This window comes from Canis lupus, chromosome 10, assembly GCF_011100685.1.
Source record: "Canis lupus familiaris isolate Mischka breed German Shepherd chromosome 10, alternate assembly UU_Cfam_GSD_1.0, whole genome shotgun sequence".
In the NCBI taxonomy this organism is placed as follows: domain Eukaryota; kingdom Metazoa; phylum Chordata; class Mammalia; order Carnivora; family Canidae; genus Canis; species Canis lupus.
The window spans coordinates 24,949,120-24,976,505 of NC_049231.1; the positions used below are offsets into that span (position 1 = coordinate 24,949,120).

At 55.7% G+C, this 27,386-nt stretch overlaps 2 protein-coding genes across 7 annotated transcripts in view; one reads left to right on the top strand and one right to left on the bottom strand.

The window, feature by feature from the left end:
- On the top strand, window positions 1-17,058 carry CHADL (chondroadherin like). Of its 5 annotated transcripts, none has more exons than XM_038550444.1 (6): window positions 1-120; window positions 1,359-1,527; window positions 1,990-3,690; window positions 4,207-4,373; window positions 5,110-5,307; window positions 16,762-17,058. In XM_038550444.1, exons 1-5 carry the CDS (start codon window positions 113-115, stop codon window positions 5,279-5,281), a joined length of 2,217 nt encoding a protein of 738 aa, XP_038406372.1. In that variant the 5' UTR covers window positions 1-112; the 3' UTR covers window positions 5,282-5,307; window positions 16,762-17,058. The 5 variants fall into 5 exon arrangements, with proteins under 5 accessions (XP_038406372.1, XP_038406371.1, XP_038406370.1 ...); XM_038550443.1 differs by lacking the exon at window positions 16,762-17,058 and adding an exon at window positions 13,086-16,361; XM_038550442.1 differs by lacking the exon at window positions 16,762-17,058 and adding an exon at window positions 9,985-10,204.
- Window positions 7,676-27,386, bottom strand: part of L3MBTL2 (L3MBTL histone methyl-lysine binding protein 2) — a 21,251-nt gene continuing 1,540 nt past the window's right edge. Inside the window, exons 2-17 of one of the 2 annotated variants that reach the window (XM_038550445.1) lie at window positions 26,719-26,962; window positions 25,175-25,308; window positions 21,688-21,811; window positions 20,637-20,716; window positions 18,812-18,929; window positions 18,267-18,401; window positions 17,900-17,988; window positions 14,296-14,527; window positions 13,834-13,910; window positions 13,530-13,634; window positions 12,704-12,851; window positions 12,245-12,327; window positions 11,691-11,925; window positions 11,149-11,214; window positions 10,061-10,177; window positions 7,676-9,681 (exon numbers count right to left, since the gene is read on the bottom strand). In XM_038550445.1, the coding sequence (XP_038406373.1) occupies window positions 9,569-9,681; window positions 10,061-10,177; window positions 11,149-11,214; window positions 11,691-11,925; window positions 12,245-12,327; window positions 12,704-12,851; window positions 13,530-13,634; window positions 13,834-13,910; window positions 14,296-14,527; window positions 17,900-17,988; window positions 18,267-18,401; window positions 18,812-18,929; window positions 20,637-20,716; window positions 21,688-21,811; window positions 25,175-25,308; window positions 26,719-26,962 (2,100 nt within the window). In that variant the 3' untranslated portion in view covers window positions 7,676-9,568. Of the gene's footprint in view, window positions 9,682-10,060; window positions 10,178-11,148; window positions 11,215-11,433; window positions 11,490-11,690; window positions 11,926-12,244; window positions 12,328-12,703; window positions 12,852-13,529; window positions 13,635-13,833; window positions 13,911-14,295; window positions 14,528-17,899; window positions 17,989-18,266; window positions 18,402-18,811; window positions 18,930-20,636; window positions 20,717-21,687; window positions 21,812-25,174; window positions 25,309-26,718; window positions 26,963-27,386 lie in introns of those variants that run through there. The other variant, XR_005365553.1, reaches the window with a different exon arrangement.

Here is a 27,386-nt window from a genome sequence, read left to right on the forward strand (position 1 = left end):
GGCCGCCGCGCCGCCCCCCAGCCGGCTGCCCACAAAGCCGCCATTCAGCCCTGGCTGCGGGCCTGCGGGCCCAGAGGGGGGGCTCCCGCGGCGGGCTGAGCGAGGCGGCGGCATGGAGGGGTGAGTGTGGGGGCCGGGGCGAGCCCCCGCCGCTCTCTGGGCCTCCGAGGGGGTCTGTAGGGGCGGACTCTGCGAGGGGGTCCCCCAGGTGGGTTCCGAGGAAGGGGGGGCAGGCAGCCCGCAGCTCCAGCAGCCGCCGGGGCGCGTCCTTCGGGGCCGGTCCGAGAGCCCAGCAGGCCTCTGAGCGCGACACCGTCCCCGTCCCCGAGGGACCCGTCCCCACGGCCCACCACGGGCTCTGGCGGTGCCGGCAGCCCCGCCTTCGAGGGGGCCTCGAGGGGACCCGGGACTGCGACCAGTGAGGAGGAGGCTGAGGGAGGGGGACAGGGAAGGAGCCCGAGCAGCGGCAGGAGCTGCGGCACCGGTGCCGCCGGCGGAGGAAGCTCTGTCGTCCGTCTGGTTGGTGGGGAGCCAGGGTGACCCTGGGAGAGTGAGCAACCCCAGGTGGGGTCGGGGCCCCGACTTTCCACCCGAGGCAGCGGGGACACGCTGGAGGCGTCGGAAGCCCGTCTGTTTCTGGAAAGTGGGCTCAGTTGGTGGTGGGGAGCAGAGGGTGGGGGAGCCGGGAGCGCGGGGGGCAGTAGCCCCTGAGAGCAACAGGCGGCGGCTGCGAGGTGAAGGGGTCCACCGGGGAAGGGGTGCTGGGAGGGCGGGTAGACGGTGGCCGGGGTCGGGCTGCGCCCCCCTCGCTCCCCGGCCCGCCCGGCCCCGCGGGATGGTGTAGGATGGCCAGACGGGGAACAGAGGCCTAGGCCCCCGGCTCACCTGCCAGCGGGGCTCCGAGCCTCTCGGGCCCCACAATTCCTGGCCCCCCCAAACCTGGCCTTCCACACTCGGCCCGGCCTGGGTCCCCACTGGCTGCAGGCTGTCTTCTCACAGCGGGTGCCACTGTGCTCCCTGCCACCGTGGAAATGGCACCATGTGGTCTGAGGACTGGCTGCTGTGTTGCCTCCCCCGGGGCCCAGGAGCCAAACCGCAGCCTGGGCGCGCGCTCTGCACCTCGGGTCATCCCTGCACTCAGCAAGGCCTCCGGAGCCCCCGGGCAGGCCGTCGAAGGGGCTCGCCAGGTCGCCTGAGCCTCAGTTTCCCCCAGTGTTAAACAAGGCTCACAATAGAACCTTCACTGCACGGGGCGTCCTGAGGCTCAGGGCAATGACAGTGTCTCTGGGGCCAAAGGAGGAAACATCTCAGGGGCCCTGGAAACAGGAGCCGGGCTTGACCGCTTCTCCCTCTCCCAGGCCCCAGAGCGTCTCCTTGGTGCTGCTGCTTCCTCTGCTGCTGCCCCTGGGCCCAGCCTGGCCTGTAGCTGCCCAACGCTGCCCACCGACGTGCGTTTGTGACAATCCCAGGCGGCATGTTGCCTGTCGGCACCAGAACCTCACGGAGGTGCCAGACGCCGTCCCCGAGGTCAGCAGGGTGAGGGGGGCAGGGAGGACAGCCACTGCCTGGCTGGGGGACTGTGGCAAGTCACTTTTCCTCTCCGAGCCTCAGTCTTCACATCTGTCAAATGGCATAACAGCCCTGTTTAATGTTCTATGCGATTGGAACAAGTCGGTGACCTATGAGATAAATATTGAATTAATGACAAACCGTGTGAGAGAGAACTAGAGAGATCAGGGGATACAGACTGGAATAAGATACGTTCTCTGCTCGTGGGGTCGAGAGCTAGGGGGGAAAGAGAAAGCAAACAGGCAGTGACAGTTCAAAGTGAAAGGTGCCCAAGCGGTGAGGGAGGAAGGCTTCCTGGAGGAGGTGTCGGGGAGCAGGATGAAGAGAATGAGGAAAAGGTGAGGGGGAGAAGTCGGGGCGGGGAATGGCGCGTGCAAAGGTGTAGTCCTCACTGCTGCTCGGCCCCCCTTCCCCGCTCAGCTGACTCAGCGGCTGGACCTCCAAGGCAACCTGCTGAAGGTCATCCCCCCAGCTGCCTTCCGGGACCTGCCCTACCTGACACACCTCGACCTGCGGCACTGCCAGGTGGAGCTGGTGGCCGAGGGCGCCTTCCGGGGCCTGGGCCGCCTGCAGATCCTCAACCTGGCCTCCAACCGCCTGAGCTCGCTGCCCCAGGAGGCCCTGGACGGGCTGGGCTCCCTGCAGCGGCTGGACCTGGAGAGGAACGTGCTGGAGGAGCTGCGGCCGGGGACCTTCGGGGCCCTGGGTGCGCTGACCACCCTGAACCTGGCCCACAACGCGCTGGTCTACCTGCCCGCCATGACCTTCCAGGGGCTGCCGCGCGCGCGCTGGCTGCGCCTGTCCCACAATGCGCTCAGCGTGCTGGACCCCGAGGCCCTGGCTGGCCTGCCCGCCCTGCGCCGGCTCAGCCTCCAGCACAACGAGCTGCAGGCGCTGCCGGGACTGGCCTTGTCCCAGGCCCGGGCGCTGGCCCGGCTCGAGCTGGGCCACAACCCGTTCACCTACGTGGGCGAGGAGGACGGGCTGGCGCTGCCCGGTCTCCGGGAGCTGACGCTGGAGCACGGCGCCCTGCAGGCCCTGGATGCAAGGGCCTTCGCCCGCTGCCCCCGCCTGCACACTCTGGATCTCCGCGGGAACCAGCTGGACACTGTGCCGCCGCTGCAGGGCCCGGGGCAGCTGCGCCGGCTGCGGCTGCACGGGAACCCGCTGTGGTGCGGCTGCCGCGCCCGGCCGCTGCTCGAGTGGCTGGCGCGGGCGCGGGTGCACTCGGACGGCGCGTGCAGGGGGCCGCGGCGCCTCGGCGGGGAGGCCCTGGACGCCCTGCGGCCCTCGGACCTGCGCTGCCCCGGCGGCGCCGAGGAGGAGGAGGAACTGGCCGCTGCGTGGGCCCGCACCCCTCCGGGCGGCCTGGGGCACGGGGAGGACGGGGCGGACGGGGCGGCGGTGCCCTGCCCGCCGGGCTGCGTGTGCGCCTCCGAGTCCCGGCACAGCGGCTGCGAGAGCCGGGGCCTGCGGGCCGTGCCCCGCGGCTTCCCCAGCCACACGCAGCTGCTGGACCTGAGGCGGAACCACTTCCCCTCGGTGCCCCGGGCCGCCTTCCCAGGCCTGGGCGGCCTGGTGTCGCTGCACCTGCAGCATTGCGGCATCGCCGAGCTGGAGGCGGGCGCCCTGGCGGGGCTGGCCAGCCTCATCTACCTCTACCTCTCCGACAACCGGCTCGCAGGCCTCAGCGCCGCGGCCCTGGAGGGGGCGCCCCGCCTCGCCTACCTGTACCTGGAACGCAACCGCTTCCAGCGGGTGCCTGGGACCGCCCTGCGCGCCCTGCCCGGCCTCTTCTCCCTGCACCTGCAGCACAACGCCGTGGAGCGCCTGGAACCCGGGGACCTGGCTGGCTCGCAGGCCTTGCGCTGGCTCTACCTGAGCGCCAACCGCATCTCTCACGTGTCCCCTGGCGCCATAGGCCCCGCTCCGGACCTGGAGAAGCTGTACCTGGACAGGAACCAGCTGCAGGGGGTGCCCACCGTGGCCCTGGAGGGGCTGCCCACCCTCCTGGAGCTGCAGCTCTCGGGGAACCCGCTCAGAGCCCTGCCAGATGGGGCCTTCCGGCCCGTGGGTGGGTCACTGCAGCACCTCTTCCTCAACAGCAGCGGCCTGGAGCAGGTGGGCACAGGAGTGTAGGGATGGGGGAGGCAGCGTGAGGCCCCACACAGCATGCAATCACCCCACGAGCACCGCTGCCCCCACACTCAGGCCTGGGGCCGTGCGTGGTGACCCTGGGATAAGCCAGAGACGATGCCTACCAGCAGGGAGCTCAGGTGTGCTGACTGACCAGGCGGGTGCCAGGGGCACACGGAGAGGCCTGCGGGAGCACCGGGGGGAGGGGGGGGGAGGAGGAAGTGTGTCCATGGGCTGCTTGTGCACTTTGGGGGCAGAGCAGGAGCCACCAAGGGGATTTGTCACTCTGGAGCAGGGGCGGGGGGCATGCTCAGGCACAGCAGAACCAAGGGCCCTTGTCCAGGTGACGTGCAAGGGGCAGGCACTTCAGGGTTAGACCAACCAGGGCTTCCGTCCCAGCCCTGCCCTTCCTGCCTGGGCCACCTTGGGCTCTCTCCTGCGGGGGAGCACAGGGTACCTCCCAGGCCTAGCCAGTGAGACGGGCCTGGCGTCTCCTTGCAGATTTCTCCCAGGGCGTTTTCGGGCCTGGGGCCCTGGCTCCAGAGCCTGCACCTGCAGAAGAACCAGCTGCAGGCCATGCCTGCCCTGCCCCATCTCAGCCAGCTGGAGCTCATCGACCTCAGCGGCAATCCCTTCCACTGCGATTGCCAGCTGCTCCCGCTGCACAGGTGGGTACTTTCCTGGAACCCCCACCCCAGCTGGGCCCAGCAGCTGCTGTCAATCGAGCCTCTGCCCCCGCCCCCCATGCGCCAGCTGAACACCTCCAGAGGGGAGGGTCCTGCCAGAGCCAGTGACCGCCCCCCAGGGAGCCGAAAGTGCATGGGACTTGGGGTGGACTTCTTTGGGGCTGGATTCCCTCACCCGTGCAGTGGGAATGCGGTCCTCCCAGGCTAGTGCGGTGCAACCCAATATCTGTGGGCACTTCGTTAATTTCATCAGAAGTAATTTAATCGCTTAATTAATTTCAACAAGAACCCTGGAGTCCAGCAGAGCTGGGCTCAGATCCTGCTCTGTGATTGATCAGCTTTGGGCCTCCTGACTGCTCTGTGCCATTCCCTCACCTGTAAAGGGGAGGGGGTGCTGTATAGCACCTCATGGGGGTTCTCTGTGAGGGGCACACTGGCAGCTAGCCAACCCAGATTTGAACAGGGTCTGGAGCACCCTAAGCCCTCTGTAACTATTTATTACTATTACTATCCCCTTTTTACAGAGAAGGGATCAGAGGATTGAAGTGACTCACTCGGGGTCCCCTAATTGGTGAGGGGCTGAGCCAGGGCTCCCCCCAGGGTCCGCCCTCACCCACCAGGCTCCATTGCCCCCCCCCGCCCAGTTCCCGAAGACCTCCTTGCTCACCCCAGGCAGGAAGGCTCAGGATAGTGGGTTCTCTGAATCCTCTCCTCTCAGGTGGCTCATTGGGCTGAACCTGCGTGTGGGGGCCACCTGTGCCACCCCTCCCAGTGCCCACGGCCAGAGGGTGAAGGCTGCGACTGCGGTCTTTGAAATGTGCCCAGGCTGGGCTGCCAGGAAGGCCAAGCAGATGCCTGCTTCCGGACCCAGTGCCAGGAGGACCCCATGAAGATCAGATGGTGGACAGCAGACAAGGTTGGTGTCGGGGCAGGTCGGGGAGGCCTCGGTGGTGGGTCAGGTTCCAGAGTGCCAGGGGCGGCAGGGCTGACTTCTCTTGGTCCTAACTCATGTGGTTCCAAATCTGGGCAATGACTGTTGCTTCCATTCCTACTGCCTGTCCGCGCTCCTCACTTCCCCCCCCACCTCTGGCTGGGCCCAGGCGGATTGTAAGGAAACGACCACACCGTCTCATCCTGTGGGACAGTGGCCTTTCCGCTAAGCCACAGAATACCTGGACCCAACGTGTCCCTAAAAACAGCACCGCTGTTACCATATTTGCTCGATCGTTGGTTCCATCACTTCCCGACCTCAAGGGCCTGGCTCACCCCCGGGACAAAGAGCAGAGGTGTAGGTGCTGTGGCCGCCGCCTCCCGCTGCCCATCAACCCTGCCCCGTGTGGTTGCGTCACCTGCCTGAGGTTTATGTTCACACACTTGAGCCCTCGGCTGTAGCAACATTGTGCAGCACGCAGGAAAGGGCGAGCGGGATCTGGGCGCCCTTGCTGGGTGGGGAGGGCACAGGGAGGGTCTCTAGGGAGAGGCCAGTCCTGAATGGGAAAACACAGAAAAGTGGGTCCTGGTGAGACCAGGAGAGGGCTCAGCCTGTCTCTGGACCTGCATTCTGGGGTGCCTGGGGACCATCAGATGGCGTGTTAGTTCCCAGGGGCCGCTGTAAAGAAGCACATGCTGGGTGGCTTTGGACAACAGACATCTTTGTCTCCCTGTCCTCAGGAGTCTGAGATCATGGCGTCCCCAGGGCTGTGCTCCCCCTGAAGGCTGTAGGGGAGATCCTTCTGAGGCCCTGCCAGCTTCCAGTGGCCCCAGAGGTTCCCTGGCTTGTGGCAGCACAACTGCACCCCCTGGCTGACTTCATACAGCATCTCCCCTGTCCCTTCTCATCTTCCTGCTGGATGGCAGTCCAAATCTCTAGGACAGGAGTCCTGTTGGATTAGGGCCCACCCTAATGACCATGTTCTGATGTCATTACCTCTGTGAAGACCCTATTTCTAAGTAAGGTCTCATTCTGAGGGGAGAGGGGGAATTCAATTCATATGTGTTCCCTGTCAGGCTGGGAGGAACCCCCAAAAGACCCCAAGCTGAAGGTGAGCAGTTGGTGCCTTAGAAGTCACATCTGGAGTTAGCATCATCGACAACGGCATTAACCTCAGTGGGTGCTTGTGTGGCTGAAGAGTGTCCGTGGTCTCCCCACAGTAGCAGCCCCAGGGAGCTCGTGTGGATGCTGTTGGCCCAGTGGCAGCTGCTCTGATGGGTCCAGGTGCAGGCCAGGGCTTCCATTAAAAGACCCCCCCACCCCCAACCAACCCTCCGTGGCATGGTGGCTAGCCCTGGAATTAAGGGTTTTTCATGTTTGTTGAAAGTGGCAGTTTCCTGCCAGGGATACAAAGGAATTGAAAGACAGGGGCCCTGGGGTGCCTGGCTGGCTGTTTAGGTAGAGCATGCGGCTCTCGATCTCACTCCCTGTTGGACATGGAGCCTATAAAAAAAAAAAAAAAAAAAAAGAGAAGGACCCTGACCTCCAGGATCACACAGGGCCCCGAGCCCCATTCTGGGCATGCTCACTTTGCTCAAGCCACGGCTGGACCGCGCACGCATCACTCTTTTGAGGCCCTGACCTCCAGGGTGGTGTCTGGCATGTGGGAGATGCTTTCAGGAAGGAGAATGAATGAACGAATGAATGAATGAGGAAGAGTACTTACTGGTGGTAACACGGCAGACCACCCTGGGTTTAATCCCACTGCTGTCATTTAACAGTTGTGAATTTAAGCAAATAAATTACTGAATTCTGATAAGCCTTTTTCTCCCCCATAAAATGAAGTCAACACGGACCTCAGGGTTCCTATGATGAACCGTGTGATTGTGTTTGCCCAAGTGCCTGGCACACAAGGCCCTCACAAACGGCAGTTCCCTTGCTTCCCTCACCCCTGGAGCAGAGTGGAGCGTCTAGCCTGGGTGCAAGTAAGGAGAGGGGTGTGCATTTGCACTTGGTTCATTCGGCACCAGGGGGCCACTGCAGGTCACGGAGCAGCGGGCACGGGGAGTGCAAGAGGTCATTTGGGTTCCCTCCAAGGGCAAGTGAGTCCAAAGTGGATCCTGTGCCCCGACCGAAAACCTCCTAGAGGCCCACGGTTCCATCTGTGATGAATCAAGTAGATCTTCTGGCCCTGGCCACCCAAGTTCCTTATTTTCAGGTCACACACTCACCCGGGCTGAGCACCAGGCTACGGCAGCAGACCAGGCACAGGCTCGGCCTCCGGGTCTTGCAGGGGCAACAGCAGAAATATAAATGAGGGTAACCCAGCGTGTGGTTGCTATGGAGACGGCGCTCAGCGGAGGACATTTATTCATTGTTCTTGCGTATGAACCCAGCCTTCATAACTGACCCTATGGGCGACAGGTCAGAAGACACTCAGCTCTAAGAAACATAAACCTGACGAACAACTCCAGGAAGTCCTGGGCGGCCCGTGGAGGGCTGGGATGGCAGCTGGCCTGTCCTCTGACCCTGCCATTCTTACCACGGCCTGTGGCGGCGTCACTTGTCCAGTCAGGGAGGAGGAACAGAAGGTTGCAATGCCACAAAGTCCCAAGTTTTTCCAGAAGCTCCATGGTCAGAACTGGATCCCCGAACCGCCAGGGGTTTGGGCACAATGCAGTGGCTTCTGCTGGCGGCACACTGGGGGCTGAGGCTACTGGCCTCCACCGCCCAGGCCTGGGGTATGCATGTGAGCGGCAGCAGGGTGAGCGCGGCCCCTGTCCTAGATCTTCACTGTGACCCAAACCTCATCACTTTTTGGGGAATTCAGGCTGCACTAACACACCACACTGAGCCTGGTTTCTATACCGTGTGGGGCTCACTAGTGCCTTCAGCAAAGGAGCCAGGATCCAGTTCTCTCTGGGATCCAGTTCTCTCTGACTGGAGGGAGACCAGCTTCCGGTGGGCTGGTCACCCCGTCTCTGGGTAACACCAAACAGCCAGGTCCTGGGCAAACGCACAAGCAGTGGCAGATGGGCCCAGAGAACATGGCCAGACACCCAGAGCAGCACAGCTGCACCCCCTAAAGGACAACATGGGGACCCAACTGGCAGCGCGTCTCCACCCAGACAGGAAAGAAAGGTCAGCCTGCCTCCATCTTCCATTCCAGGAAGTTACTGGAAGGACGGAGAGAGGGCAGTTTCCAAGGAAACTAACTTGAAAAAATAAAAGCAACTGAAATTTGGGAAGATGCTAGGTGAGCTTCTAGGACGTAATTTCAGAAAGGAGGGTGGCCAGGGACCCAGGAGGTGTTTCCTGTCACCCTCTTCTCCCTTCCTCCAGGGGCTCCCTTAGGGCCACCTCAGCCAGCAGGGCTGGCCACTCTGCTGCCCCATGACCCTGGGGCAGGACTGCCTCAGACCCTGCTTAACAGGGAGAAGAGGGTGAGAGGCCAGGTCCCTGCCACGCTGGGCTCAGAGCAGGTTAAGCACAGGCTGGCTGTGGTCTCCCTTCCAGCTGGGGTCCCCTCACAGCACGGCCGGCTCGCCCTCCTGTCCTGCTGCCTCCCTCTACCACCAGGCCTCCCCAAGTGACACAGGGGGCTCCGTGCCCTTCCCCCTAGGTTCCTGCAAGCCCCCAGCCAGGGGCAGACCCCACCTCTATTCCACTGTTCCCTTTAGGAAATGGGGGCCGGACTCAGGCCAACAGAGAAAACAGGTTAAGTAAGGCCACCTCCTGCATCACCAGAACCTGCCTCCTCACTGCCATTTTAGCTGCCTGCCAGAGCTGAGTGCCTGGGCGGGGTTCCCTGACCTCCCTAGGGTGCTAGGAGAGCGCCAACCCCAGCGGTGAGAGGCTGCTTTTAGGCCCCCACCACACCGCTCCCCACCCAACCTGCAACTGCCTCCCCCTCGAGAGCTGCTCCAGGCCTTTATTGTAGGACTTGCTCGGGGACACACACACGCTTCACTGACTTGTCTTCCAGTGTGACTGGGGGCAGCCCTCTACCCCATGGCAGTTGAGGGGTACGGTGTGGAGGGGGTACTGTAAGAAGAGCTTTGGGAAGTGTAGCTGGGGGGAGGAGTCGCTCACAGACAAATCTGGAGGCCTGGCCAGAGGACAGAGGTCCTTTGGTGCCTGGCCCTCACGGCACCTGGCAGGACTTGGGCAAAAAAGGCTTGTCTCCACACTAAAGCAGGGTGAAGGGGTGGTGGCAACAGAGGAGCCCCGGGCTGGTGGGGAAGGCTCAGTCGTCTGTCTCCTGTTTGATGTTCTCGATGGGAACGGGCAGCTCTGGACTCGGGGCTTTGTCGGGCGTGGCCATGTCTAGATGCTCTTCCTTCACCTGCACAGCAATGACTAAAGAGGGAGGGAGGTGGGGAGGGCGGGAGAACAGAGTGAGTGTGCGTGAAACCCTGGGAGGGGCAGGGGGCTCTGGCTCCCTAGGAACGGGGGCCCTCAGGACGTGGTGGGGAGGTGGGAGTGGCACCTTCCCCCCGAGGGGCAGGCAGTAGAGATGGAGAGGGCCCGGCTGGAGATGCGCGGCTCCGTTCAGAGTTGGGGGCGGGTGTTTGGGAAGCTCTCCAGGCCCAGTGGTCCAAGGAGGACTGCTTGGTGCCCGGCAAAGTCCCTTCACACTTGACTCTCCTCTTCTGTGCCCAGGTGGGGAAGGAGGCGGGCCGCCTCTGAGCACTGGAGCAGGCCGGCCCTGTCTTGACCCCGCCCGGGAGGCTCTTACTCTCTTCAGGAACAGGATCCGATGAGCTCTTCTCTGTGGCCTGCAGGTCATCCTCCAGCAGGGGCTTCTTGGACCCCTGTCTGAGGGGCCGGGTCTTGGTCGGTGGTATTCTTTTCCCTTTGAATAAACACAGAATGAAACCCAGCACAGGGCAGTATCCATGTGGGGCTCGATGGCTGGGTGTCCTCCAGTGGTGAGCAGAAGGCAGGTGCCACTCTGCAGGGGAGCAGAGCGTGAGCTCTGATGCCGCCCCTCGGGGCCGGGTGCCGACGCTCAGGGAGGTTCTCTCCTGTAGCAGGTTAAGCCCCCCAGTTAGGCTTGCTGAGCTTCTGTCCCTCTTCCAGTCTTTTCTTCACCTGTGAAGTGACTTTCCCAGCCCTGCTAGTGTAGACGGCACGAGGTCTTCCCACATGATCAGCTCCATACCCTCACCGGACCCTGATCCTGCCCAGGGACCACGCCGGCTTCCTCCCCATCCTGTTTCGGACCACCTCTTCTCTGGGTGGCGCCACATCATGGAGAGCATGTTGCTGCCACAGGCCGGCAGCTCCGAGGGCTAGCTTTACCTCCTCCCACCCCACTCCACCTGCTGTCCCCCTCAAGCTGAGCCCGCACAGGGCCCAGGATCTGTTAAGAGCAGAGCCCCACCTAAGGAAATGATCCTGAAGCTTCCACTCCTGAGGGTCCCCAGGGAAGGATGACAGGCTTGGGGAGAAGGATGCTGCCCCCGCCATCTTACTTTCAAAAGGCAGTTGTGCACTGCCGATGGGGTCGCGTTGACTTCTGACCACAGGGCAGAAGGGCTGGGGATTCCTCCCCCTTCTCTCCTTTACAAATACTGTTTCTTGCTTTTTTCCTCGGGATCCTGACCCCTGCCAGAGATTCAAGACTCCCTATCTGTACCTGAGTCCCTTAAGACACAGGCTGATGGGCCTGATGGGGCGGAAGGGCAAAGGAGAGGAGATGGAGGGACCAGACCATGGAGGGTGCTACCCAAGCGGCGACTCCCCCTCTGCTCCCAGGGACATAGGCCCAGCTGATCCCAAGGCCCACCCCAGCCCTGGCCGCTTCTTCAGAGCATCACTTACTTTTCTTCCCAAACTGTTTCTTTTTCTTCTTTGTGGCCTCTTTGGCCTTCAGAGGTGTGGTCGGCTCTGTTGTTGAAAGACAGAGGGAAGAGGTTAAGAGAGTTCTGAGAGGACACAGTACAGGCACATCCCGAGACACCTACCCATCCCTCAGCCTCCCTTACACACGGGACACCCCAAGAAGGAAAGCCAAAGTTGAGTGAGAATGGGGGAGGGACTGGAAGCAACTGTCCCTTCATCCCACCCTCGTCACTAGGGGTGCTCCGAGGGACCTGGGGGGTTTACCTGGGTGCACAAGGGCACGAGCATATGACAGAGTGGGCAAGATCAAGGAAGGCGCTCTGCAGGCCAGAGGGAGAGGGAGACAGACAAGTCAGGAGCGGGACAGGGGACACAAGGGCCACTCTTTAGTGAGCAGTGGTCCAGGAGACCAATCGCTCTCATGCCAAAGAATGAGGTAGGCACGGGGCAGGGGGAGCAGTTGACAGGAAGGAAAAAGAAAAGGAAAGTTGAGGGTCCCCTGAGGCCGTGAGAGCCCAGACCTGCGGCCACAGGTGGCTGGAGCTGGTAGCCGGTGAGCTCACACCAGCCGACGGGGTAGATGTCCGGAGACTCACAGTCCACCCACTGGTCATACTCGCTGTCCCAGCCATCAAAGTGGATGCTGAGGAGTCTGTGCACCACCCGCTTCACCGTAGCCACGCAGATGAGCCGGGGCTCCATCAGGTCCACGGCCTCCAGCTTCATGCCCACCTTGAAGCCGTGGTTGGGGCAGTCCTGGGAGGGGGAAGAAGCGGTGACCATGGCAGCCAGATCCCGGCCCCAGGGGCCAAACCGGGGAGAGGGAGTGGGCCGGGAGTGCCTGTGGGGAAGGGCCCCCTAACAGTGACCACTGCCCTCTGTTCCCCAGCACCAGCCTCTCTGGGAAAGGGACCGGGCTTGAGCATTTGGCGGAATGTCCGTGGCAGAGGTTGGGACTTCTCCCCTGAAGCGGTTGGCATCCACAGTATAGACTCAAAGGAGAAGGGGGTTGGAATGAATGCCGCTGACAGGGGGCAGGGCCGCCCCAGGCCCCGTGCTCCCTCACTCTCCTCACCATGTTAAAGAGTCTCGATGGAGCTGCTTTCGATTTGGTCTTCTCCAAGTAGGTGTCCCAGCTGAAAGTGTGCGACTCGTAGCCTGGGGAGCAGAAAACATAGATGCGGGGAAAGGAGCACGTGCCAAATGGACCCCTGTTGCTGGGTCAGGACCCAGTCTGGAGTCTCCCCTGGCAGCCTTCTTCCCTCCTCCCCAGGCTGGTACCTGCTCTGGGACCATGGTCCTGTCGTATAGGTTGTTCACTGCCCAAAGGGACAAGTGGGAGCTCTGCTCACCGAGACACATGCTAGCCGTGGAGCCAAGTGAGCCCAGTGGCAGGGCTGGTGGTGTTGGCCTTGGGGGGGCTCTGACCCCTCTCCAAACCACTCTGGGACTCCCAAGCCCCAGGGTCTGGCTTGGCCAGGAACCTGGGCCTGTGGTCACACTCTGACCTCTCTGACCATGAGGACAGTCTTACCTTTTGGGGGTGTGAGCTCAATGTCATTCTTTTGGCAGAAGGTGGCTGGGAAGATGGCATGGGAGGAGGCATGGTAACAGAACCAGTCTGAGCCATCTGTGGAGGGCCCCCCATCCACACAGATCATCAGGTAGCCGTCTAGGAGAACCTGGGAGGGGGCAGGCAGACACCATGGTATCATGAACTGCACCACCATTCTAGGGTAAGGTGGCTATGGTGGGGATACAAGGTGGATGGATCCAACCCGAGCTAGATCTCAGCCTTCCCTGAGCTTCTGCTGAGCACTCAGCACCCCCGGACCCATCCTTTTAAGGTTCCTTTTCCTTCCTCACTAGATAGCAAATGCTGTTCCCACAGGGACTACACCTTTTTTTCTCCCCAGTGTTTTCAGAGGCGAGCTCATGGGCCCAGCCTGGAGAAGACCCGCTGGATGCACACATCAGCATGTCCCCAGGGGGGCCAAGGGGTAGTCATCTGCTCCTTAGGCTGCAGCAAAGTCAGCACGGCTATTGGTCCTGGGTAGGCCAGCACTCAAAGGAGAGGACGTGTGCCAGTGGGAAGGCCCCCAGGGAGGCTGACAAGGCGGGGCCTACACCTGATACAGGATCGGGCTCAGGCCAGGTGTTCGGCAAGCACCTCCCCAACGTGCCGCGGACCTGACACCAAGGCAGATTCTGAGCAAGGAGCAGATAAGACCCCTACTCAAAAGTCCGGTACTCCCGGAGCAGACACAGTGGAGGTGGGCTGGATGTGCACTGCAGAGTTCTGCACCCCCGCAGTGGCTTCAGCATCCACCATCGAAGCTGCAGGACTAGCCCAAGCTCACCTTGCAGATGGTTGCCACGCAGATGTTGCCCAGATTCAGAGGGTCAATGGCTTCCAGTTTCATCCCCTCTTCAAACCAACCACCTTCCGTGTAGACAGCTCGAACCTTAAAGGAATGGGGCAGCTGGGGAAACTTGGGGCGGCCCAGATGGAGGGTGGGGGGAGCAGGCCTCATCCACCATAGGCCTGGGAAGGAAACGGGAAGGGAAAGGAACACCCCGGGGTTGTGGGGCCTGGGATGGGCCTATGGCCAAGACGAGAAGGGCCTATGGCTAAGATGAGAAGGTCCCAAGGCTGTGCCTCACCTTCTTGAACAGGTAAGGAACAGCATCACAGTAGATTTTCCGGAAGGTGGGATGGTGGGCCATGTCACTGCGCCTCTCTTTGGGGAGATGCCAGAGGGAGCAAGAGAGAGAAAGGAGTTGCAGGCTGCTCACAGGGCCACCTCCCTCCCTTCCCCAGAATGTGGGGCTGCCCTGCATATGCTCTAATCTGTATCTTGGCACCCTGTACTACCCACCTAGACCAGGATCAGGACATGTCAGGAGCTCTCTGTAGGGACTACTGAACCCGTAAGATCCAGACACTTCCCATATCGTGCAGCCTCCAGCTTCGAATAGGTTTAAAGCCCTTATAAGCTCAGTGACCTGGTCAAATCACCCAACCTCTTTGGGCCTCGGTACCACCGTGCACATGGTGGAGATGGTCATCACCACCATGTGGTGGCGGTGTGGGGTACAGAGATGCTCCTGCCCCTGCCCGCGGACCTGACAGCTTGATGCCATGGCCAACTCGCCGTGACCAGCCCACTGGGTGGATCAAGGGGCTCCACATGTGGCACCAGAAGTCGTCATCACTGTCGCCGTCCTCATAGAGGAGCCGAAGGCGACCCCCGATTACTGTGTCTACCACTGCCATGCGGGTCCGTGACACCTGGGACTTGTCCACCACCTCCAGCCGCATGCCTTGCCGGAAGGGGTACTTCATGCTCTCCACCATCTGCAAGATCAGAGCACAGGCCCGCTGTGGTCCTGGGGATCCTCCACCCACTTCCCTGTTTCATCTCCTAACTGTAACCACAGAATAGGGAAGGTATGCCCAGAACCACACCCAGCACTAAGTCAGGAAGCAGGCCAATGAGACATAGACTCAAGGAAGGTCCCACCAGGTCTGACCTTGGCCCCCAATTCCTCAGGATGAGAGCACACAGCTTACAAGGTGTGCCCCCCAAATGCCAGTCAGTACAATGGAAATTACAAAACCCATTTCAGACTAAGGAACAGGTGCCCCAGAGGGCTCAAGTGACTTGCCCACACTCACCCCGATTCATTGGTGCCAGAGCTGGACCTTGAAACTGGTCCCAGTGTTCAGCCTCGTGCACTTTCCTACTCCCCTCCACCTCCCCGCTGATGGCACATACTATGCTCATGTCCAGAGAGCTGAGGCTCCATCTGCCTCCATATGTCTAATTACAGTTGTGACCCCACTGGGCTGTAGCTCTGAACGGCTATCCCACTCTGACCCAGCCAAGGACAGTGACCAAGATGCCCACAAGCTGTTTTAGAGAGCCCTGATGACAGGCCAAAGATGAGGGGGTAGGAGACTCTTTCTGGTCCCTGAGACTTCAGTCTTGTCCTGCCTGGGATAGGGAAATGGAACAGTGAACTCTGTAGGGCTTTTCCAGCCCAGGGAAAACCAGCCCCAGCCTAGGGAAGGTGGGGACTTAGCGGCGCTCTTTAGCCCACCAGGAGGGGGAGTATCTCCGAGTCACAAAGCAGCCAACAGGAAAAGCTGACAGAGTCCTACACCACAGACCTGTCAGACATCAGCTCAAGGCCTGGAATACAAATCCAAACCAATCGACTGGCCCATTTAGGAGAGAGACACAGGGTGAGGTCTGGGTTGGGGTCCCTCGGGGCCACCTCTCCCTCCTAGCCTTTCCTGACACACTCCTTTCTTTTGCACCCACCCAGGGCAGCCCAGAGCCCAACACCACTTTAGTGCTCTGTTTCTTCAGTCACACCCTGAGCTCTGTAGGGGCAGAAGCCAGGTCTGGGGGGATTCATTTCTACAGTCTCAGTTCTAAGCATGGAACTAAGCACAGAGTTAGTGCGCAATGTTTTTTCTCACCTGATAGATACACAGTACACACCTGACTTTGGCTGCTGGGCCATTCATTCACAACATTTTACTCAGAACTTATCACACTGTAGGCACCAAAGGAACTGGACTGGATTTGGATCAGAGCTGCCTTCACAAACTCACCCTCTTTTATCCTTCCTACGCAACCCTCAGAGGCAGCTGGCTTTTGTATCCACTGCAGGACTGGGTATGTGACAGTGAATCATCGTGTGCTTGCTGATTGGTTCACATGGAACCATGTTCTGCTACCCAGAATCAAAAAAAAAAAATTTTTTTTTTTTTAAAGTAGGCCCCATGACCAGCATGGAGCCCAACATGGGGCCTGAACTCACAATCTTGAGATCAAGAGTTGGATGCTTAACCAACTGAGCCACCCAGGTGCCCCAGAATCAAGCTCATTGGAGTTTAAGCAGAGGAGAGGCCACCTTGATAATGCTAGTGGCCTATACCACCCACAATCTGCCTCATCTTCAGACAAGTGCCAGCTGAGAAGGAGCAAATGCTCGTTTTCAACTGCTGAATCTGTCCACGGTGCAAGGCATCATGAGAGGGGAGGGGACACCCAGGTGGCTCAGTGGTTAAGCGTCTGCCTTTGGCTCAGGATGTGATCCTGCGGTCCCGGGACTGAGTCCCACATAGGGCTTCCTGCATGGATCTTGCTTCTCCTTCTGCCTGTGTCTCTGCCTCTGTCTTTCATGAATAAATAAAATCTCAAAAAAAAAAAATACAGGTGAAAGAGCTTATAATTTTGTTGAACAAAGTATGAAAAGATAAGTTAGCAAAATACAGAGAAATAAAGAGCAAATGGACAGTACCCAGCAAATTGAAATAAAGCAAAAACCATTTCTACTTTAGGGAAAAGCCAGGGAAGGCTCCCTTGACGTACTGGAACTATTCCTTGTCAAAGGCCCACTCTCTACCAGCTAAAACTCACAGTGGCAACCTCTTTACGAGGCATCCGATGCCTTGGATGAGATGTGGCCCAGCATCTATTCCGTCCTCACTTTTCACTTTGGCTTCCAGACCACCCACACCCTACCCATCAAGGTAGAATTCAAATGCCATTTTCTCCTTGAAACCTTCCTTGACAGCTGCTCCTCTTCGGGCCACAGAACCGGTCCCGCCTGTGCCATGGCAGCACCTGCTCTGCACTCCCCTGCTGGCTGCTGTGACACTTATCGAGGCAATGTGGGAACCACACCCGAGAGCATCGGGGGCTGGAGGCCTCAGACGCAGCCCAGGCCCCTATGTGAGCAAGCCCCACAAAGGAGGGTCTGGCATATAGAGGTGGGAGAAATGAAGTCTTCACTGTGCATCCTTGTATTCCCTTTGAATTTTTACCATGTGAGTGATTTTTTTTTTTTTAAGTTAAAATTAGAAGCCACAGGGGATCCCTGGGTGGCTCAGCGGTTTAGTGCCTGCCTTTGGCCCAGGGCGTGATCCTGGAGCCCCGGGATCGAGTCCCACGTCGGGCTCCCTGCATGGAGCCTGCTTTTCCCTCTACCTGTGTCTTTGCCTCTCTCTCTCACTCTCTATCATGAATAAATAAATAAAATCTTAAAAAAAAAAACAACTTAGGGATCCCTGGGTGGCGCAGCGGTTTGGCGCCTCCCTTTGGTCCAGGGCGCGATCCTGGAGACCCGGGATCGAATCCCACATCGGGCTCCCGGTTCCTGAAGCCTGCTTCTCCCTCTGCCTATGTCTCTGCCTCTCTCTCTCTCTGTGTGACTATCATAAATAAATAAAAAATTAAAAAAAAAAAAAAAACTTAGAAGCCACAGAGATGATTCAGAGGCACACCTCTGGTTCAGAACCAAGGCTATTTTATAATAACTCCCAGGCTTGACTTCATTTCCTTTGCCAGACTGGAGAGTCCTGAATACGGGGCCTGTACTCCCACAGTTCTTTGTAGCCAAGTACTTAATAAAATTTATGGAAGGAATGTTCCTGAAAAATGCTATGAGCAATGGTAAGGATCTTGAGTAGCAAACAGAGGGCAAGGCAACGTGACCAACATGGCTGGATCAGAGTCTGGGTTGGGGTGGAGGCTGACTCTAGGCTGGGAAGGCAAAAACAACCGTCATCATTCCTGGAGAAATGTGAAGCTGCTAAAGACTGTCAAGCAAGGAAGTCTTTGAGAAAATACTCCAGTGAGTTGCACGGACAGAGAAAATGGGAGAAGGGCAGGAAGGAGGTCAGTTAGGAGACCCAAAGGGGTCACTGCCAGACCTTGATATGGAAATCCACAGGAAGCGTCCTGGAGCCCACCAACCGTTTCATGAGGTACCCCTTCCAGTCGGTGAACTTGGCATGGATGGCTGTGGAGACACAGCAGAATCCTGGTTACGCGGACTAACAATACTCCCACCAACAGGGGGCGCCAGAGCAACTTCTTTCTACCTCCTCAGGCCAGCCATCACCTATTACAAAACCTGCTGTACAACCTGGATCCGCCATAGGGCTTCCCAGACTGGGGAGGACAGGAAGCAGGCTGGCAAGTGGGTTCTGTTCTGGTCTAACCTAAGACAAAGGGTGCCCCTTCTACCAAGGGCTCTGCAGGGACCACGACAAGGACTGCTCTCTCTCATCAACTCACTCCGAGGGGGCACAAGGATCTTGCTGTTGATGGCACACCAGCCAATGGGGTGGACATCCACTGTTCCCAGGTTGCACCAGAAGTCATGGCTGGCGTCATTTTCAAAGCCTTCATACCGGAGCAGCACGCGATACCCTGAAAGAAGGAAAAGGTACTGGTAAGGGAGGGCGGGATGCTCAACCTTAAACTTGACTCCTAAGAAATCCTTCCAGGCAAGGGGGTCCCTGTTGTCCCCAACAGTCACAGCCAAAACAAACCCATTCCACGTACTCAGAAAACAGTATAGCATAGCAGTAAGATTTAATTCTCCATAGTCTGATCGTTCCTGGAAAAACCTTAAGAGGGGGAGTTTCCAAACTTGTCATGCCTTGTAGCTTCTTCAAAGCCAGAGAAGGCAGGAGGATCCCAAGAAGGGACTGGCAGAAACTCCAGTGGTGGGCTTTTTTGTTTGTTTTATGAAGCCAGTTTCTGCCTGTGACACTACCCACCCGTGCAGACATGTCCCTCTCCAAACCCAGGCCCTGCTTGGCCAGAGGAGTACCCACCCGCGGCCTGGATGACAGAGGCAATCCAGTACACCCGGCTGGGGAGCACGGCGTCGCTGTTGAGCACCTCTACCTTCATCCCTTTCATCACATCTTCCCACTGGTCATAGAGAGGGACCTGTGAGGGCACGAGAGCATTCAGGGGGATGGTGAACTGCCTGAGCACACAGGGCAGAGTGGCTGGGCTCGTAAGCCATCGCATCCTTCTCTGTACCTCAGTGTACAACACTCTGCGTGTGGCAAGCCAAGCATGGGACTAGGGATGAAGAGATGAGCAAGACAAATCCTCTGTCCCCAAAGAGCTGAGGCAGGACACCGGGGATGGGGAGGGGTGGGGTGCAGGGGACGGGATGGGAGGGCAGGTGCAAGGGTCAGACATCTGGAGTCGGTCAGCCCTGAGTAGTGGTCTTTACAGGACCAGCTCCTCACTCTATCATCTTGGGCACATCACACCCGTGGCAGTTTGTGCACTTGTGACACCACCTAATACCTCCTAGCGCTCGCCACAAATATCACCTCTTTAAATCATCACTCAGGCTTGGGCAGTAGTCTCTCGGCTCTCACCAAGCTGGCTCTCGGAGCCGTCTACCCACCCCTACTTCGGGTACATTCTTTCTCCACCTCTCTAACCAGTCTCTTTCAGATGCTCTTCATCAGCAGCAGACCCTTCTTGCTTGCCTTCCCAATGTCTAATCCTCACTTTGCACCAACAGCACCTTGCTTCTCCTTTGGAGAAATTCACCTTTTTTCATTCTCATCGTGGCCTCAGCTAATCAGGGTATCCCATTTCACCTCTCTGGCCAGAGTGGGTCTCTCACGGAACCTAGAAATGGCTATGCTACTCAAGCACACATGGGCTGGCTTGGCAGAGCTTATGGAATCAGGTATGACGTAACTCCCCTGCAGTGATAACTCAGGGCCAAAGAGCTTCCCACTAGGAAAGGTGAGTGCCTTCGACAGCACTGCAGAGAAGAGTGAGACTTCCCAGCTTCCCTCTGTCCATGGCACCTCCCAGAGTTCACTGGCTACTAGGATGTGACTCCTACTAGGACTACCAGAGTAAAGAGACCTCCTCCTCTACTTCCTGGCTTGAGAGACCAAACAAGAGCGCCGCTCTAGGTGGCTCTTTGGCCCACAGACAAACAGGCAGCATCTCTGCACTTCCTTTAGCCCCAGGCCCAGGCTCCCAGGGCCTCACTCTTCTGGTGCTTCTCTGTGCTGAGGTGGGCTGTAGGAGGCATCCACATCTGTCTCCTGGGGCTCAAGAGATCCAGGAAACCCAGGGCAGTTCAGAACAAGCTTTCAATGGGAAAACACGGAATAATGGGGAGGAAAGAAGAAAAGGAATTCTAGCACAAAGTTCCATTATGTGGATAAGTAGAGTGAGGGGGGATCCCTGGGTGGCTCAGTGGTTTGGCTCCTGCCTTCGGCCCAGGACCTGATCCTGGAGACCTGGGATAGAGTCCCACGTCGGGCTTCCTGCATAGAACCTGCTTCTCCCTCTGCCTGTGTCTCTGCCTGTGTGTGTGTCTCTCATGAATAAAGAAATAAAATCTTAAAAAAAAAAAAAAAAAAAAAACTAGAGTGAGGACCTCGGAGGGGGGAAGCATGGGTGCTAGAAGGCCTCGATGACGCTTTGTGGGAGGACTCTGAAGAAATGTAAACTGGAACGAGTGGCAAAGCTGGACTGGGCCCACCCAGACCCCATTACTGTTCTCTCCCTGGTGCCAATGCCCATCTTGGAATGCCTGGAAGGCTGGTGGATGAGAGGTGTGGCAAGTGCTAGGTTCCCAGTTCTCCCTCCCCTTATCTCTAGGGCACTTACATGTTTAAAACAGCTGACAGGAGCAGCTTTGTAACTGTGATCCTTCAGGAACTTCCCCCAGTCGAAACCCAAGACCAGCGCTGCAAGAGCAGAAAGAGGAAGTGTTGAAAATCAGCAGCCCTGCCAGGAACCTAGCCACCAGGAGCCTGTAGAAGCCGGTCCTTCCCCACCCAAACCCGATACCTGTCCCACCAGTGGCCATCAGAACAGGGCTGGACCTTATCCAAAGGATGACAGACTCTCAGGAGTAGAGGAAACATTCAAGGGAAATGTCTGACCTTTCTTCCCCAGAAAAGAGAAGGAAATCCAAAGACCTTTGCGCTTAAATTCCTTAGACCTCCCCCAACCTCTCATTGGCCACAGCTAATCTGAATGGGTGGGAAGGGCACACACCTAGGCCCCTCCAACCCTCGTGCCTATGGGGCTCACTGCAGTCAGAAACTCAGACCACCTAGAGCAGAGCTGCTTAATGCTTATATGCTTAGAACCTACTATACAGGGACACCTGGTGGCTCAGAGGTTGAGCATCTGCCTTCGGCTCAGGACGTGATCCTGGTCCAGGGATCAAGTCCTGCATGGGGCTCCTGCAGGGAGCCTGTTTCTCCCTCTATGTCTCTGCCTCTCTCTCTCTCTCTGTCTCTCATGGATAAATACATCTTTAAAAAAAAAAAAAAAGAATCTTCTATACACACTCAGAGAGAAAGGTTCATTTCCTTATTCCACCACCTCTCTCCAAACTAGATAGAGGTCTCCACTGCCCAAGGGGAACAGAAGCCATAGGGCCAAAAGCAATACAAAAGAAGCTAATTCTTGGCCTCTGAATTATCAAAAATAAGGGTCCTGGAACTTTGACTACAGGGATATCCTAGGGCAATTTCCACAATACCTACCAAATGGGGAAGATGTAATCCACAGTGAGCCTGGGCCAGGGCACTCTCTAGCTGCCTCATCTTTCTCATTCCTGGTTCCTAGGCAGGGCCACCCCAGTCTGGGCACTCCACTCCCACCGACCCCCAGCAGCTTCCTGGGCACCAGGGTTCTGCTGTCTTACCATCTTGCCCTGTTGGTGTCCCATCTGCTAGCTGTCCTGTCCCTTGGGAGTGGAGGAAGGCTCCAATTTTGGCAGACCAGGCTGCCTTGTGCAGGACTTTGGCTTTCTTGGTTGGTGGTTTTCCCTGGAGAGAGGAGAACCTGTGTGTAAGCCTAATGGCTGAGAACAGGGCTTTGGAGTTGGACTGCCTAGCTTTAAATCCTGGGATTTATCCAGTTACTTAACCTCTTCAGTTTCTTCATTTGTAAATCAACTGGATAACAATAACAATCTTAACTTAGAGGGGGTGCAAGGATGAGAGTTACTGTATTATGCCTGGCTCTCAGTAAGTATTTAGCTATTGTTCAACAGCGGAGAAATGGGGTCAGAGGAGCTATGGGGCAGCGAGGGACACCTGTTCTATCTTTTCTATCCTTTCAGCCTTTGCTTCCTCCAGGAACTTTTTCCTAGTGGCTTCAACTCTTGGCTATCTCCTTCCTCTGGAGATTCATTGGAGAGAGTGGGTTTCAGAGAGGTCTGTGAACGGAGTCAGGAGTCAATATTTTGTACACATATAGGAATGTTCTGTGGGACATTTGGGTGGCTAAGTGGTTGAGTGTCTGCCTTCAACTCAGGGTGTGATCTCATCCCTGGGGCAAGTCCTGCATTGGGTTTCCTGCAAGGAGCCTGCCTCTCCCTCTCTCTGTGTATCTCTAATGAATAAATAAAATCTTAAAAAAAAAAAGTAATGTTCTGGAGCAGGTCCATGGCTTTCATCAGTTGCTCCAAGCAGGCATCCCTAGGGTTAAAGGCCACTAATCTGGTCTATAATTTGTAATTTAATCACTATTCAGAAGGGCCCAGGGAATTATTTTTTTATTTTTATTTTTAGAGAGAGGGGGAGAGAGAGGGAGAGAGAGGGAGTGAGCGGGTAGGGGAAGGAACAGAGGAAGAGAGAGAATCTCAAGCAGGCTCCATGCTCAGCATAGGCGTGGAGCCTGACACAGATTCCAACTCATATGCCTGAGATCATGACCTGAGCCGATATCAAGAGTCAGATGCTTAACTGACTGAGCCACCCAGGTGCCCCTCTGAGAATTTATTCTAAAAAATCAGTGAAGTGGGGGACACCTGGGTGGCTCAGCCGATGAGTGCCTCCATTTGGCCCAGGGAGTGATCCTGGAGTCCTGGGATCAAATCCCACATCAGGCTCCCTGCATGGAGCCTGCTTCTCTCTCTGCCTGTGTCTCTGCCTCTGTGTGTGTGTGTGTGTCTCAAAAATAAATAAAATCTTAAAAAACAAAACAAACAAACAAACAAACAAAACGGGACACCTGGGTGGCTCCGTGGTTGAGGGTCTGCCTTCAGCTCAGGTTGTGGTCCTAGAGTCCTTGAATCAAGTCCTGTATCAGGCTCCCTACAGGGAGCCTGCTTCTCCCTCTGCCCCTCTCTCTGTTTCTCTCATGAATAAACAAAATCTTTAAAAAATAATAAAAAATAAAAAATCAGTGAAGTAAAAACGTGAGTTTAAATTCCACACAGACCTGGGGTCAAATCCTGGTTCTTCAATCTCATTTGTAGACCTTTGAGTAAGTTACTCAAAATTTTTGAGCCTTTAAAATAGGAATTTAAAATAGGTGCCCCTGGCTAGCTCAGTCAGGTAAGAGATCATTGGTTGGACTGAGTCCAAACGTTTAGCAAGTACTCCCAAACTGTAGCTATTAATACTATTATTAGCTCTTGAGGAGAGAGATTTTTCTATGCCCTAAAATCTGTACAACCAGGGAAGTAACAATTATCTCACAAAAGTGAGAGATACATTGTATGAAGTACTAAGCAAAAGACCTGGCACACTGTGATTTTCAATAAATGTCAGAGCAGTTGGATCTCAAGCTCTGCTGCACATTACAATCACCTAGGGGCTCTTTAAATCCAAGGGGCACTTGGCTGGCTCAGTCGATGGAGTGTGACATTTTTTTTTAGACTATTTAAGGGCAGCCTGGGTGGCTCAGTGGTTTAGCGCCGCCTTCAGCCCAGGGCGTGATCCTGGAGACCCGGGATCGAGTCCCACGTTGGGCTCCCTGCATGGAGTCTGCTTCTCCCTCTGCCTGTGTTTCTTCCTCTCTCTCTCTCTCTCTCTGTCTATCATGAATAATAAATAAATCTTTAAAATAAATAAATGAAAAAGAAAAAAGACTATTTATTTAAGAGAGAGAAAGAAGGAGAGGGTGGAGGGAAAGGGAAAAGCAGACTCCTCCCTGAGCATGGAGTCTTAACCACTTAACCAACTGAGCCAGCCATCCTAGCACCCCGAGAGTGACTCTTGATCTCGGGGTTATGAATTTGAGCCCCATGTTGTATATAAAGATTACATACATAAAATAAAATAAAGCCACTGTGTCCAGGCCATACTCCATCCCAATTAAATCAGTAGGCAAGGGACGCCTAGGTGGCTCAGCAGTTAAGCATCGGCCTTTGGCTCAGGGCGTGATCCTGGAGTCCCGGGATCAAGTCCCACATTGGGCTCCCTGCATGGAGCCTGCTTCTCCCTCTGCCTGTGTCTCTGCCTCTCTCTGTGTCTCTCATGAATAAATAAATAATATCTTAAACAAAAAGTCAGGCAAGTTTGAGAACCAGTGCTATGGACAGTGGCCATAGTTACCAGGAAACAACACAAAGTCAGGCACCTGAGATTACATTCCAGTCCCAGTTCACCTGCTCTTCCAACAGAACTACCTCAGGTAAGTCATTCTTCTCTGGACCTCAGCACACTTCTCAACTAATGTGTGGGTTAGACAACACATCTCTTAAGAATCCTCCCATTTATAGGGGCACCTGGTTGGCTCAGTCGGTTGAGTGTCCAACTCTTCATTTTGGCTTAGGTCATGATCTCAGGGTCATGAGATTAAGGCCCGTGTTGGGCTCTGTGCTGGGTGTGGAGCCTGGTTAAGATTCTCTTTCTCCCTCTTCCTTTCTCCCCTTACCACTTGCACTCTCTTGCTCTCTCAAAAAAAAAAAAAGAAAAAGAAAAAAGAAAAAAGAAAGAAAGAAAGAAAAAGATTAGTAAGACTTTCTAGGTGACTGCCTATGACATGGAGTCAGAGATGAGGCATCAACTTCCTAAACCCACTGTGGCTGCTAAAACATATGCCTGTCTCCTAGCTTCCTTTCAGAGCACGTATGTATAAAAGTATGGGGGAAAGACTAAGGGCATCAGATTCCCTTCAAGGCTCTCATTTAAAACTTACTAATCACATCAGACTATGGGGAAGTGGTGTAGGTGGGGAATGAGGGCAGCTCTAGAAATCTGCAATTTAACAAGCTTCATAAATGGATTCCTCTGCCCTCTGAATTTTAGAACACAATAAATAGCAGGAAACTTACAACCTCACATGGTCACAAGCAAACTCCTCCCAAGCCTTCTTGGCCCTTTGCCATCAGCCAGTTAGTTGTTCCTGTCTGGGCTCCCAGGACCCCAGGAAGGGTCTTCCAAGTGACTGCCTCTCACCTGTAATCTGGCCAAGATACTGGCTTTCTTGGAGTTGGAGGAGTAGCTCCTGGAACAGGAAACGCTGCAGAATCTCTTAGTCTTGGAGAAGAAGGCTTCCCTTGTACCCACGATACCACACATCTCACAGACAGCTGGAAAGAGAACTCAGCACATGACCCACCTGATACAATCACCCCAAATCAAGCAAAATGATTTGAACATTTTCCCTTGAAAACTTGAACAATGCATTAATCAGGTGAGTCTCAGTCCTTAGCCTGACTGACAGAGCTGGAACAGGAGCAGGAGGTTTGTGCACAACTGAATCTCTTTTGCCTAAGATAAGCTGCCTGGCATCCCTTGGCTATATGTTAACAGTAGAGGTAAGGAAAATCCATAGAGCAACAGGTGGATGTTGGAAAGTCTGTAAAGAGGAAAACAAGAAGAAAAACAGTGCCCACATCACCTGACTTCTGTGGATCTCTTTTCTTCTCATCTATAAAAAAACTGAACTAGATCAACGTTTCAATTCTAACATTGTATTAGAATCACCTAAGTAGCTTAAAAAATATCCAAGCCTGAGAGTCTAATTTACTGGTGATCCTAATGGACAGCCACGAGAGAGAACCCCTGGACTCAACGGTCTCTAATGGTTCTAGTTCCAAAGTTCTAAGATTCTACGAGAATGTTTGGAAGAAGATAGAAGATTAAAAGGGTGGTGTGGGGGAAGGAGGAAGAGAAGACAAGTAGATGGAAAGGAAAAGTGGCAGAGTATTAGATCACTCTTCTAAAGAGTGCAGGCACTAAGGAACAGGGTCTGTTCCTTACGGACATCTAGCCCATCTCTCTTCACAGGCAGTCCACACACTGGGGGCCCTGACACAGGAATCCATCCAGAAGCTGTCCAAACAGCACAGCTCCGAAGTTAACTGGCTTCCAGATGCTCCATGAGGAGTCTCATCAGTAATTCTTTCCCCAGGAAGTCACTTGATTCTTTAATTTCCACCCTTCTTTAATTTCCCCCCTCACGTCCAACCCACAAACTATTTCTTGTCCTTTCCCAGATAGTAAATCAGAGCATAGGCTTAAGGGCAGCCCTGGTGGCACAGCGGTTTAGCGCCGCCTGCAGGCCGGGGTGTGATTCTGGAGACCCGGGATCGAGTCCCATGTTGGGCTCCCTGCATGGAGCCTGCTTCTCTCTCTGCCTCTGTCTTTCATGAATAAATAAAAAAGAAAACAAAACAAAAGCCATCCAGGCTTAAAAATCAAGCACCTATTCACACAAATGTAAAAGCAGTACCATATTAATGACTGGCATCTAACGTGTGCCAAATAAGTATTAGTCGTATGAAAGAACAAAGGAAATAGTCATTTGAAATCAGACTGCAGCAAAGGAAATTAGTAGTAGTCCCTTGGGGCTACTTCTGTCTAGTTCATAGGCCCTTAGACTTAAGATCAAACAGCTTTTTTTACACCTGGATGGCTCTGCCCACATGGCCTATATTCCCCTCTTCCTCTATAGCCTCCTGAAACCTCCCCGTCTTCAGGGGACACTCTGAAAGCACCTGGCTCAGAACCACTGCCATCCAAGGAGCGGGGAGTCCCAGGACTGAGCAAATGCAGCGGGGAGGTGGGCAGCTCCCCTGCTTCCCGATCTTCATTTTCTGCTTCACTTGACTCCTCTAGATAGGAGCTGCTCTCACTGCCCGCACTGCTGTTATAGCTCCGGAAACTGTCATAGCCACCAAAGAGCTCCAAGTCGTCCTCCTCTTCCTCTTCCTCTTCCATAGGTTCTGAAGATGGAGTCTCCTAGTGGAAGGATGACACAAACCAGGCTGGAGGAATCAGGTCTAGCTTAGTGTATGGGGAAGAAGGATGCAGGTCAGCTACCAGCATCTTTTCCAGGTCTTGGTCAACACCTTTGGACCAAGTGGCAGGCAGAATCAAATATCCCTTTTGCAAACACCAGGATCATTACTCCTGTTTATATAGTTCTTAACTGAAACTCATCAGGATAGTTTAACAAAACAGGTAATATCAGGAATTCACCAAGCTCCTCCTGTGTATTTATAAATGATGATGTTTTAACTTGATTCAAATAGAATACGATGATGTGAAAATACTCTGTTATCTCATGAAGACTTTCTGGGGGAAGATGTATGTTAGAAAATCAACTTCCCCCCTTCAGCATATGTACATCAACACAGTGTCAATTCGGAAACCATTTCAGCCA

Bases quoted from the DNA above. Each gene is read 5' to 3' on its own strand.
- CHADL (XM_038550444.1), top strand. The intron at 1,528-1,989 runs GTCAGCAGGGTG...TTCCCCGCTCAG, and splicing joins TGCCAGACGCCGTCCCCGAG to CTGACTCAGCGGCTGGACCT. The intron at 3,691-4,206 runs GTGGGCACAGGA...GTCTCCTTGCAG, and splicing joins ACAGCAGCGGCCTGGAGCAG to ATTTCTCCCAGGGCGTTTTC.